Source organism: Portunus trituberculatus, chromosome 43 (assembly GCF_017591435.1).
Source record: "Portunus trituberculatus isolate SZX2019 chromosome 43, ASM1759143v1, whole genome shotgun sequence".
NCBI lineage: Eukaryota > Metazoa > Arthropoda > Malacostraca > Decapoda > Portunidae > Portunus > Portunus trituberculatus.
Genome location: NC_059297.1, coordinates 25974190 through 25986689, shown reverse-complemented (window position 1 = coordinate 25986689; position 12500 = coordinate 25974190). Strand labels below are relative to the sequence as shown.

The 12500-nt window shown below is 42.0% G+C and overlaps 1 protein-coding gene across 4 annotated transcripts in view; it reads left to right on the top strand.

The window, feature by feature from the left end:
- The window catches only part of LOC123518097 (E3 ubiquitin-protein ligase TRIM56-like), a 99299-nt gene that overhangs the window by 77178 nt on the left and 9621 nt on the right, over window positions 1–12500 (top strand). For all 4 annotated transcript variants that reach the window (XM_045278710.1, XM_045278709.1, XM_045278707.1 and 1 more), the window contains exons 4-5: window positions 1868–2116; window positions 10674–10877. In XM_045278710.1, the coding sequence (XP_045134645.1) occupies window positions 1868–2116; window positions 10674–10877 (453 nt within the window). The remainder of the gene's footprint in view (window positions 1–1867; window positions 2117–10673; window positions 10878–12500) is intronic.

The following is a 12500-nucleotide window of genomic DNA, read 5'->3' as shown; positions in this document are numbered from 1 at the left end:
AGAAGCATAAACGAGTCAGACAAGATAAGTAAGGAATGTTTTGCAGTAAAAAGGAGAAAGGAACTAAAAGAAAGATAAGTAAAGGAGAGAAAGGAGTAATGAATATAAAGAGAAGTGAGAAAGAGAGGGAAAATAATTGAGGGTGAAAGGAGTGATTAATTGAGTGAGTGAGTGAGTGAGTGGGTGAGTGGGTGAGAGGAAAGGATGAAAGAGGAAAGAGCAACGGGTATGGAGGAAAGAAAGGGAGGAAGGAAAAAGCTAAGGTAACAAAGAACATAAGAAAGGAGAAAGATATAAAGCACAGGAAGGAGAAAGGAGAGGAAAGAGAAAATGAAGAAGTAAGGAAGTAAAAAATATGAAGGTGAAAGAGGGAAGGAAATTAATAAAGGAGAGAGAGAGAGAGAGAGAGAGAGAGAGAGAGAGAGAGAGAGAGAGAGAGAGAGAGAACGTGATGCCATGACTCAATGTTATTGGTTCTAAAAAGTCAAGCCACCGGACATTAACTCTCTCTCTCTCTCTCTCTCTCTCTCTCTCTCTCTCTCTCTCTCTCTCTCTCTCTCTCTCATCTCTCTTAAAATGCTCCTCCTTTTCCTCTGTGACGGATATGAAAAGACCTTTCGGCTTCCCTCTCTCCTTTTCTCTCTCCCTTCTTCCCTCCCTTCTACATTTTATTCCTTACCTCTCTTTTCTTCCATCTCTCTCTCTCTCTCTCTCTCTCTCTCTCTCTCTCTCTCTCTCTCTCTCTCTCTCTCTCTCTCTCTCTCTCTCTCTCTCTCTCTCTCTCTCTCTCTCTCTCTCTCTCTCTCTCTCTCTCTCTCTCTCTTTAAAAGCACGAGGAGTAGAGTGAAAAGTGAAGATGGAGGAGGAGGAGGAGGAGGAGGAGGAGGAAAGGAGGAGTACCTGTGTACTAAACTAACTGAATCTCCTTCTTACTCCTTCACGTCCTCCTTCTCCTCCTTCTCCTCCTCCTCCTTCTCCTCTTCCTCCTCTTCTTTCTCCTCCTCCTCTTTCTCCTCCTCCTCCTCCTCCTCCTCCTCCTCCTCCTCCTCCTCCTCCTCCTCCTGCTTCGTCTACATCTTCACCAACGTCGAAGTCTGTCCAGCATTCAGTAATAGTGACCACCGGGCAATTGCATTCAGTGTTGAAATTTATTAAGTTTTCAGTAGAAGAAAATAAAGAAAAGGGCTTGCCTGATTATTCGAGAGCAGATTTGCCTCCTGTCCTCCTGCGGCCTCGCTGCTCAAGGCTTTCTTCTTCCTCTCATCCCTATTCTGTCCAATTCCCTAATGCAAGAGTTAACCAGTTCTCCCAATCATTCATACATTTCTCTGGTAAACTCTGGAACTCCCTGCCTGTGTCTGTATCTCCAATTTCCTATGACTTAACTTCATTTAAGACGGAGATTTCAAGACATTTATCCCTGTCTTTTGGAAAACCCTGTTGGATCTGTAAGGGGACTGGTAACCAAGTGGGCCATTTATTATTTTTTTTTGTTGCCCTTGGACAGTTTTTTCCTCTTACATAAAAAAAAACTGAAAACACTTTGGCCAACTGTGTCTGTAATTTAATCTTAAAAAGTATCAACATTAACGAAGCTTAGATGGCATGCACTTTTGAGCTCACCAAAGCTCTTGAAGAATGTTGCTCTGAGAAACAGGGAATCAGCAGTTAACAACAAGCCAAAATGTTGGTGAAATGCCCTCCTCTTTTATCTCTCTCTTTCTCTGAGCGACTTTTTTCTATAATTCCCCGTTTTCGTCTTCTTCTAAAACCACACACCACTTCCTCCTCCTCCTGCTCCTCCTCCTCCTGCTCTACTACCTCTTAAACTTCACTACCTTCGCTCACCAAACCTACACTTCCCCAGGTGAAATGCCCAAGTTGTACCTGCGTGACTGAGGTGAAGTCCGCAGACAGCCTGCCGGACAACACGCAGCTGTGCACCATCCTCCTCAACATGTCCTCCCTCAACCTGCACGAGGCCGGCACCTCCACTCCCGCCCGGGACACCTGCCCAGCCCATGCCGCCCGCATTAACTTCTGGTGTGACACGTGCAGGATGCCACTCTGCCGCGACTGCACCGTGCTGGCACATCGCGAGGCACACGGACATAAGGTACGGCCCAATATTTAGTTTTGCGTGTGTGTGTGTGTGTGTGTGTGTGTGTGTGTGTGTGTGTGTGTGTGTGTGTGTGTGTGTGTGTGTGTTTGGGGGAAGGGGTGCTTAAAGTGAGTACGAGGAGTCAAGATGTGCTTTAGTATGTGGATGGATTGTGAGTTATATGATTTGTGTGTAGGTTAATCCTAAGTTTTTTAGTGTCACAACAACATGTAACTCTTTTCTCTCATAATTATGACGAGTTAACATTTCCCACGAGTCTACATTTAATCAACAACATCTTCAGAGAGGGTATGTTTTTTAATACCAAGAATATCCGGTGTCAGGGGGATATTAGTACATAGGAATACATAGAAAACATGCATCAGAAGACAATACCCACCTGACGACACACACACACACACACACACACACACACACACACACGCAGAGTAAAAAACTGAGGAAGGGAAAAGGGAAGATGTCTGAGAGATGTTAAAAAATATAGTTTCCCGCAAAGATGTGTTGTGACATGGAACAGTTTGAGTGAGGAAGTGGTGTCAGCAAAGAGTGTGCATAGTTTCAAAGGAAAATTGTAGATATGGAACGGGGCCACACGAGCGTAAAGCCCAGTCCCTGTAAAAATGCAACTAGATAAATACAACTAGGTAAATACACACATACGGTATGGACACAACAAGAGACGGGCACACAGCTGAGCGTCACATGAATCCTGAGGCACATTGGGATCCATGGAAACAGAAAAACAGACCAGACACCGCGGCGAAAGAAGCCACTACAAAACCCGCCTTCGACACTGCGGTGACACAAAGCCTCACTCTTGTCAAAAGGAAAACAGAAAAACATAAAAAAACAGAAAAACACGACGCCAAGGTCACAAGAGGTTTCCCTTCTGCACTGTGGTATGCATAAGCCATAAACCTCCACTCTCTCACCATTCGCCGAGCTTGTCAGCATAAACAATAAAAACAGATAGATACACTGCAGAATTTGTCTGGGATATCCCTCGCAATGAGAGATAATTGCAAACATTGATACACCACCTTATGAACACTGCAACACCGATTCACCTCTTCCCTTCTTCCACTATATTCTAGAATGTCCTGCTACAGAATCTTGTAGACAAGTTGTGGATGACACACCAGGCCATGGAGCGCCACAGCTCTCGAGCTGTTTTCAGTCATTCCCACCTCGATCACAACACGCTACTGAATCACTTAAGAGCCGAAAACATTAGTAAATAAAGCTGCGTGCGTCATTTTGATATTTACCACCATATTCCAAAGGGAATAGGACAATAACAAAATATAAAGAAAATATCTCAAAGAAGTTAATAAATGCTAAGGCATCCATCACATTGAAAGATATTTAGTGTACGAGAATATATATATATATATATATATATATATATATATATATATATATATATATATATATATATATATATATATATATATATATATATATATATATAATGATTCCTCATGTTCTAGATCATGATGATATTTTAATACCGTTTCCGCAAGTTCCTTTGGGGTAATTTCATGCGAGACATTTTTTAGCTATCACTACATAATGATGTTGACTTAAACTTTATTTTTTTTTTCCTTTTCATCCCATGACGAGAGCATAAGGGAAGATACAACACGCCATCATGGCTACATGTGGCAGGCAGTCCCTGTATAGAACATGCCTATCTATTCTCACCTATCATTTCCATCTATAAATTCGTCTAATATTCTTTCAGATCTCTCTATTGTCTTCCTTCTAATAACCTGATGTATTCCATTCATCCACCACTTCATTTGATAAGTAATTTCTTTCTTCCGCTATAACTTTATAAAGCTTGAATCCGCTCATCATTGATTGTTCTCTTACACCTTAATTCCTCCATCCCTTGGACGTTCCATCCTTCCTTCCTCCACACATTGCATCCCTCCCATCGGTAACTTCCGGAGCTCTTCCTGTGTTCCTTATTTTCTATGAGCTTTTTACGTCTTCTACTTTTTCCTCCAGCAGTTTCAAGGGAGGAGTATCCAGATATCTCCAGTCTCCCTCTCCCTCTCCCTCTCCCTCTCCCTCTCCTCTCCTCTCTCTCTCTCAGAAAATAACATGGAATAAGATGTCACACCTTTTCGCAAAATATCGTTTTCTACAAAATGAAACGAAATAAAATAGAAATAACCAGCATACCGAACACTCTCACAAAATATCGTATTCATGAAAGAATGGGATAATTTGAAGTGTAACCAGATTAAAACAAATTCATAAGAATGAATAAATAATCAAACAAATGAGTGAGTACAATTAAAAGCAAATAAGGAGGAAGTGGAATGCTTAGCTCCTGACCAGCCACAGTCGTGCTTCATAAGCGTCATTTGCCCTATTTAAATAAATAGTGTGGCTTATTCAATGCTACTGTTGGTTTCTCGAGGGAAGTTGTACTGTGTGCATGTGCTTGGCCGGGATCATTCACTGAGAAATGAACCAGGCCCGTATTCAGATAGTTTTTTTTTTTCACCGTTAGGCCTATAGCGCCAGTAGGCACACTTGAAGAGTGTATGGGAAGCGCTGTTCAGCTTCCGCCCTTTAGTGGCGCAGGCAATTTTATTTATAGTGGTACCCATATTAGCATGGTACAATAACTTTTTGATAGGTAGACGCACGAGAACGTTATTGGAACCACCAGCTGACTCAGTGACGTCATCCGGTCGTGTAAACAACTCCGTATCTTCGAGTGAGTGTACACGTGTGGCAGAATTTGATCTTGGATTATATGTTTCATGTGCCTTTATATTAATTTCTTATTGTTAGTATGGGCAAAGCTAGACCTTGTGCAGTGTATGGATGCACGCCTGCCAAGTCTAGTATTTTTGAATATTATAAATTCCCCAAGAACAAGACCACCGCAAGACAGTGGCTCCAAAAATGCTATCGTGCTGACACAGTAAACGTAAATAATGCCGTGATTTGTGAGCAACATTTTAGTTCCGCCCAAATTAAGCGCAATTTGAAATATGAGTTATTAGGTTCCCCAGTTCCAAGGAATTGGAGGGATCTAAAACTGAGGCAGTCCCTGATCAAAATCTGCCATTTCGTGGACACGATAATGGAAGTGGCCTTTCTGCAGAAAATACAGGTAAGGAAACTTAGATTTACTGGCTAAATCTGATCAGTTTCAACACTCCAAATTAGAAATTGTATAATCTGCTTATGCCTAATGAACGAAATTAGTTCTACTAGTAGCCTAGACCTAGTCCATAATTTACAGGCTATGCCAGCCTTACAGGCTACTGACTGTACCATGGTACAATAACTTTTGATGTCTCTCGTTATTGTACCATGGGTTTACACTCAAGAATAAAGTACCTATATGAAGTGTGAATAGTTTAGGGCCGATGCAAGCTAAAGGAATGGATTGCCACGTTTAAATAGCGGTATACACTCACGGTCCATTCATATTACATGCATTTCAATGGCTTACGGTCCCCACTGAAATGCATTTAGTATGTGACAGCACCGTAAACAGAGCGTGACCGTCCCTGTATAGTGTGGATCGCCTTTAGACTCATACGTGCATTAGCCTTTAGCCTCTTGTAGTTTTATATGTAGAGAGAACAGTGAGGTGCTGAGGAAGACGACGAAGGTACATGAAGGCGAAGAGGATCAGAGGAAATCAATGTGCATTATGCAATTATGCATAATGTATATGGCTTGAAAAATCCACTAACAATGTTTTTGAGCCACATCTACTAGGCTATCTGACATGTCTTTATCCGTACAATATCTTGTCTATCGCTATGAAATATCAACATTCAATCACTAATGTGTATCATATTTAATTTTCGACTGCATAACCAATGGATCATGAAAAGAAAAAAGTTTTATATTAATTATTCATGATTTATTGAGTAGCAGACTATCGCGATCAGAGCTGGCTAGGCAGAAGACTTACCAGTAGGGCTGTGAGTTCAAGACTCTCGTGCGTCTACCTGTCTCGTTATTGTACCATCCATATTAGGGCCCATATCACCACCCAAGCTCATCTTGAGTGTAACCACCTAAAACCTGGGCATCATGGTAATATGTAGGTAACTTTAAACCACTCGACAAATGGCAAATGTTTTAAGGCTGTACATGGTGGGATTCGAGCCTACGCGTGGACGTCTGCCCGATCCCACGCTCACCACCTTATCCACTATGCCACCGCCTCCCTCCCTTATTAATCAATATGGAAATAAACATAAAACAGATTATTTTTGTTGTTAGTTACCATACGCAGCAACGCACGCCTACAAGAAACCTCTTCCCATCCCTACTGGCCAACAATTCTGTCTAGGGTACTTGCCTATAGAAGCGATGCCTTACTAGTAGTCTTGGACACTTCGATAGTCAAGCAGCACGTACCGGAAGTATAAGACGTAATAGCCTTGATGTGTCCACTGTGGTGGCTACCTGAGGATTGCTGGGAGAATTGCAGCCTCGTTTTTATGAGTTGCCCTTTAGTGCTTTGTTTGCAATGCTTCGATGCTTCCTTTGTAATATTACATGAATATATATGTAAACATTACCTTATTTATTTTTGTACAGTTAGATTTTATTAACTAACAATACACAGATATTTACCCAACCTTAATAAAGTTATTTACATCGTTCTCCTTACCTACAGTACTGCTTATTGCCTGTGAAGTAACTCACTTTCCAGAGAGAAAGTTAAATAAAAAACGGAATGAAGGAGAGGAAGATGTTAATGACAAAAATGATGAGAGAAAGGACAGAAGAAGGAAAGAAACTGACGGGAGGAAAGGAGGGAAGGAAGGAAGGAAAGAAGGAAGGAAGGAAGGAAGGAAGGAGAGCTGTGTAAGGGATGAAGGAGACGAAATGAAGTAAATAAGGAACACAAACAAGGAATAAAAGGAGTTATGGAAGGAAAATTATACAAGAAGCACACACACGCGCATAAACAAGTAAAAAAGGACAGGAAAGGAAAGAAAATAGGAAGGAATGAAGGGAAAGAAAAGAGAAAAGAAAAGAAAGGAAAAGAAAGAAAAAGAAAATATTTCCTCCTTCATATTAACTCTCCTCATGCTCTTCCTCCTCCTCTCCTCCTCCTCCTCCTCCTCCTCCTCCTCCTCCTCTTCCTTTTCCTCATCATAACGGTCAACAGATCGACTGGTGTTTGTGTGTTGTTTGTCTTTCTTCCCTCCTCCTCCTCCTCCTCCTCCTCATCGAAAGGAGCAAGAGGTCTATTGTTGTTTGGCTTTCCTTTGTATTCCTTTCCAAACGTGCGTTTGAGGGAGTCGCTAGGAGCTGTGCAGGATGACATACGGTATACTACACTACCGCAGGATTGGAGGAGAAGAAAGGGGCGGGATCTGCGCTGAGGGACCGACAACAACATCACGGAAGATCAAACACACACACACACACACACACACACAGAGAGAGAGAGAGAGAGAGAGAGAGTATAACAAAAAAGGACAAAGAAAGAATCTTTCCTTCACTCAATTCTCTTCTCCTTATCGTCCTCCTCCTCCTCCTCCTCCTCCTCCTCCTCCTCCTCCTCCTCCTCCTCCTCCTCCTCCTCCTCTTCCTTACACGCAAAAAATTATGAATATTTTCCTCGCCTAGTTTTATTTTCTATCACTATGGATGAAAATATTTAAGTAGTAGTAGTAGTAGTAGTAGTAGTAGTAGGGTAGCATAGTGGCACAAGTCCCTCCCTCACGGTGAAGTTTAGCAGGCCCTGGGTTCTCTCTCCAGTGGGTGGCGGTGTCCAGAGGTGTGACGGGGTGTTTGATATTATTTTGGTGATTCGACAAATAGCTGGACACCTGGCTGTTCTGGGTTGTGGTCTGCCCTTCAATGTGGTAGCTACACTCCGGAACTCATTACCTGCTTCTGTATTTCCATCTTCCTATGACTTAACTTCAATTAGCCCCTTCAGTACCAGGACGTGTTTCCATATTCACTCTGCTTTATATTTTAGTTAATTGATACAGCTTCACAAACTTATGAGGGAATCAAAATAGTAAAGACTCTGGCCATTAATCATCTGACCTCCATAGACCCTTCTTAATGTAAATAAAGTACTCTTATCACACCAAAAACTCAAGGTAAAAATGCATCCCACTACTGAGGGAGGTTTCAAGACATTTACCCCTTCACTTCGACTAACTCTTGTGGACCTTCAAGGGGACTAGCAACTAAATGGACCTTTTTTTCTCATTCTATGTTTTCCTTGGTCAGTTTTCCTTCTTACATAAAAAAAAAACAATGTCTTGAATCCCTCACCCAGGACAAATGTCTCCCCAAAACCATGCAATAATATGTGAAAGATAGACCACTTTCCAGAACATCCATTTATCCAGCAGTGTTTATCGAGTCACCAAACAATGTCAAACTCTCTGCCACGCCTGCCTCTAACAGTTATGAATAGAGTATAGTAGAAGTTATGTTTCTTTTCCCATCTTTTTTTTCTCTCTCTCCTTCATTTTCCTTCTCTTTCTTCTAGTCACTTTTCCACACACCTTCCACCTCTTTCTTCTTTTTTCTGCTCTTATCCCTTTCTTCCTCCTCCTCCTCCTCCTCCTCTTTTCTTCCTCTTCTCCCATCTTCTTCCCCTTCTCACTATCTTCATTTACAGATTTTCCTACGCCATTTCCTTCTTCCTCCTCCTTCACCTCCTCCAACTTCTCCTCCTCCTCCTCCTCCTCTGTACAGCCCGAAATTGAGAGTATAGATCAAGAGTGGGCAATATCCCTCAGTATTACTCCCTGTAATACTTCTTCCTCTTCCTCTTCCTCTTCTCTCCTTCTTCGTCCACTTCCTCTTCCTTATTCTCGTCTTCTTTCATGGCTCTTTTTTTATATTATTAATCTTTTTTATATTTTATGCATACACGTTTATTATTTATTTAATTCTCTCTCTCTCTCTCTCTCTCTCTCTCTCTCTCTCTCTCTCTCTCTCTCTCTCTCTCTCTCTCTCTCTCTCTCTCTCTCTCTCTCTCTCTATGTCTCTCTTAATTCCTCTCCCTCCCTCCCTCCTCTTCTGCCATTCCTCCTCTTCCTCATCCTCCTCGACGCGGAGCTTCCTTCCTTCTGACCTCGCCTTGAGATCAGAAGCAAAACAACATCAAGAGGAGGAGGAGAATAGGAATAGATACGTGAAGGTCTGTTTGTGTATGACAAGGTTGAACCACCACCACCCCCACCACCACCCCCACCACCACCACTACTACTACTACTAACTAATACTACTACTAATAATAATAATAATAATAATAATAATAATGATATAACAAACTCATCAAAAGAAACAATAATAATAAAAACCAAAATAAATATCAACACAAAAAACCAAAGAACTATAACATTATTTAATTTGTATATAGTTTTCCACATATATACTAGAGAGAGAGAGAGAGAGAGAGAGAGAGAGAGAGAGTCACTAGTCGGCTATAATACTGAATGATGTATGGCCGAGTGTGTCAGATAGTAAGTCTTCCCTTCTTTTCCTCCTCGTCGCCATGTCTTGTTAGTGGCGCGTGAGTGATGTCTAACAGTACTTCACCACTGACTGTATCGAATGGTCTCAAGCGGTGGTGGTGGCGGTGGTGGTGGTGGTGATGGTGGTGGTCGTGGTGGTGGAGGAGGAAACTGCAAAGGATCACAAATGCTGGACAAATATCTGAAGAAGAACATAAAAAACAGCTGATTAAGAATGCAATGTTAAGAAATATGTATTAAAGAAAATAATGCGTACACAACAGAACATAAAGAAAGAAAAATAACGTTACTGGCAACACTTTCACAACGCCATTTCTACAGTACTACTATTCCTGAGGCCACACCACAACACCCACACCACCATGACAACCTCTTCATTATATCCTTAAACTAATGCATCCCCCCACACCACGAGACTCGTTAACCACAACTGCCACACACCACAACACAACACATTACCTCTGTGCACACCTACGTACCTCCAACACCCCAAATCGCACCCCAATATCTCCACAAGACTTCTGTAACCACACCACACCACACCACACCACGCTACACCCCAATACACAAACACATCTCACCCTCCACATTTTACCACATCTCTTGCAATATTTCTGCGCCATATTTCACCTCTATCTAAAAAGGCTCTAGTTGAGTCTACATGAGTTTTCTATATTTTTATGGTTCTAATGAGACAATACTGACAATATTGCTACATTACAAACGTATGAAACAATCTTGAGAGCTCGGTTAGTCATCTTTTTTTTTTTTTATACCATGTGGGCTTTTCACGGGAATTTATGGGTTAAAGGGCATTCTTTTAGGGATGCCTCCTATCTCAAAGCCCACCCGTTAGGAAACCATTGCCCCAAGTGAGGAAGCCCAACCTACACTCGGACTGTGGACAGAATTCGAACCCGTGCGCTTGGAGACCCCTCGGACCCCAAAGCACGCATGGTTCCACTGTACCATGGCGGCTTTGGGACCTAGCTTTGTTAAGAGAAACGCTTCTGAACATGGCTCTAACGCAATCTTTCCCTCCTCAGGTGCGCGACCACGACCAGGCAGTGGCGGTGCTGCGCGCTGAAGTGCGCTCGTCAGTGGGTGAGGCACGCACGCTTCTGCAGGAGACGCGTCGCCTGCGCCACGACCAGCGCAAGTACCTCCTCCGCCAGCTGGACGCCGCCCGCGCCTACGAGAAGCAACTCAAGTCTGAACTGAAGACGCTGGACAGTGACAAGAAGGAGGATGTGAGTGTTGGCTGATGAGCGAATGACTGACTGACTGACTGACTGACTGACTGACTGGCTGCACTGATTGACTGATTGACTGATTTCTCTCTTTTATTCATTTTTTTTTTCTTTCTTTAGGGAGGTAAAAAAAAAGTCATGGAAAGTGAAGTAATATTAGGATGATGACGGACTGACTGACTAATGGACCGACTAAAATGATTGGTTGATGGACTAATTGACTGACTGACTGGCAGACTGTTTGGCAGACTGATTGACTGGATATTTTTCTTCCCAGGAGACTGACGTATGGGTAAATTGACTCCTTTATTGATGCACTAAATGACTGACTACATGATACACTAATTGACTGACTGACTACATACCTAACTGACTAACTGGTTTATTGATGAACTGACTGACCGGCTGACTGACTATGTGGTTGATGCTCTGGTTGACTGAATGACTGACTGACTGACTGAATGACCGATAAATATTCATAACAAAGTAAATAATTCTTTGGTTTATTGATACATTAATGAATGGATGAAATGATTAACTGACTAATAAAATGGGATATAGGAAGGCCAGGATACCACCACCACCACCACCACCACCACCACCACCACCACTACTACTACTACTACTATTACTATTATTGCTCCTATTTACTTTACTTTTATCTTCCCACCTCTCTATAACTTTTATTTCATCCACCACCTCCATTCTCTCTCTCTCTCTCTCTCTCTCTCTCTCTCTCTCTCTCTCTCTCTCTCTCTCTCTCTCTCTTTCCTTCCTTTCTTTCCTCCTGTATTTTTCTTCTTGTTTTTTCCCTCATGGCTCTGCATAAAGATTAGAGAGAGAATGTGAGGGAGCTTTAATTCCTCCTAATGGGGTCTCTCTTTTTTTTTTTCTTACTTTTTTCTCTCCTTCCCTTTCAATTCTAGCCTTTTCTTTTTTTCCCTTCCTTTATTCCTTTTCTTTACCTTTCTCCTTTTCGTGGAAGACTGAAGCATCTTCCTGTTTTATTGTCTTCTTCCTTTTTATTTTCTTCTTCTTGTTCTTTCTTCTTTTTCTTCTTTTTTTCTTCTTCTTCTCGGTTTTCCTCTTTCTAATAAACATTCTTCTTTTCTTATCATTTATTTATCCTATATTTTCCTCCTCCTCCTCCTCCTCCTCCTCCTCCTCCTCCTCCTCCTCCTCCTCCTCCTCCTCCTCCTCCTCCTCTTCTTCTTCTTCTTCTTCTTCCTCCTTTCCATGTTCCTTCTCCTCCCCTCAATAAATATATCAGCACAAGAAGAGGAGGAAGAGGAAAAATTGAAACTAACTGGTCCTTCATCTTTTCCTCCTTCTCCTCCTTTTCCTCTTCTTCCTTTTGCAACTCCTTATTCCTCATCCTCCTCGTCGCTTTCGTTTTATCTTCTTCTTTACCTCATCACTGTCTCTTTTCCTTTCCTCGTTCCCGCTCTCCACCTTCGTTTCACCAATCATCAAATTATCTCACCGCACTATCACCTTTGGACAAGTTTTCCTCTTCACACAAGGAAGCTCCACAGTATACAGACCAGGACTTAGTAACAATCATCGTCGAACTCCAAATTAAACTTCTTAAACAGTTCTTCCAAGTGTTCAATTAGCGATTGT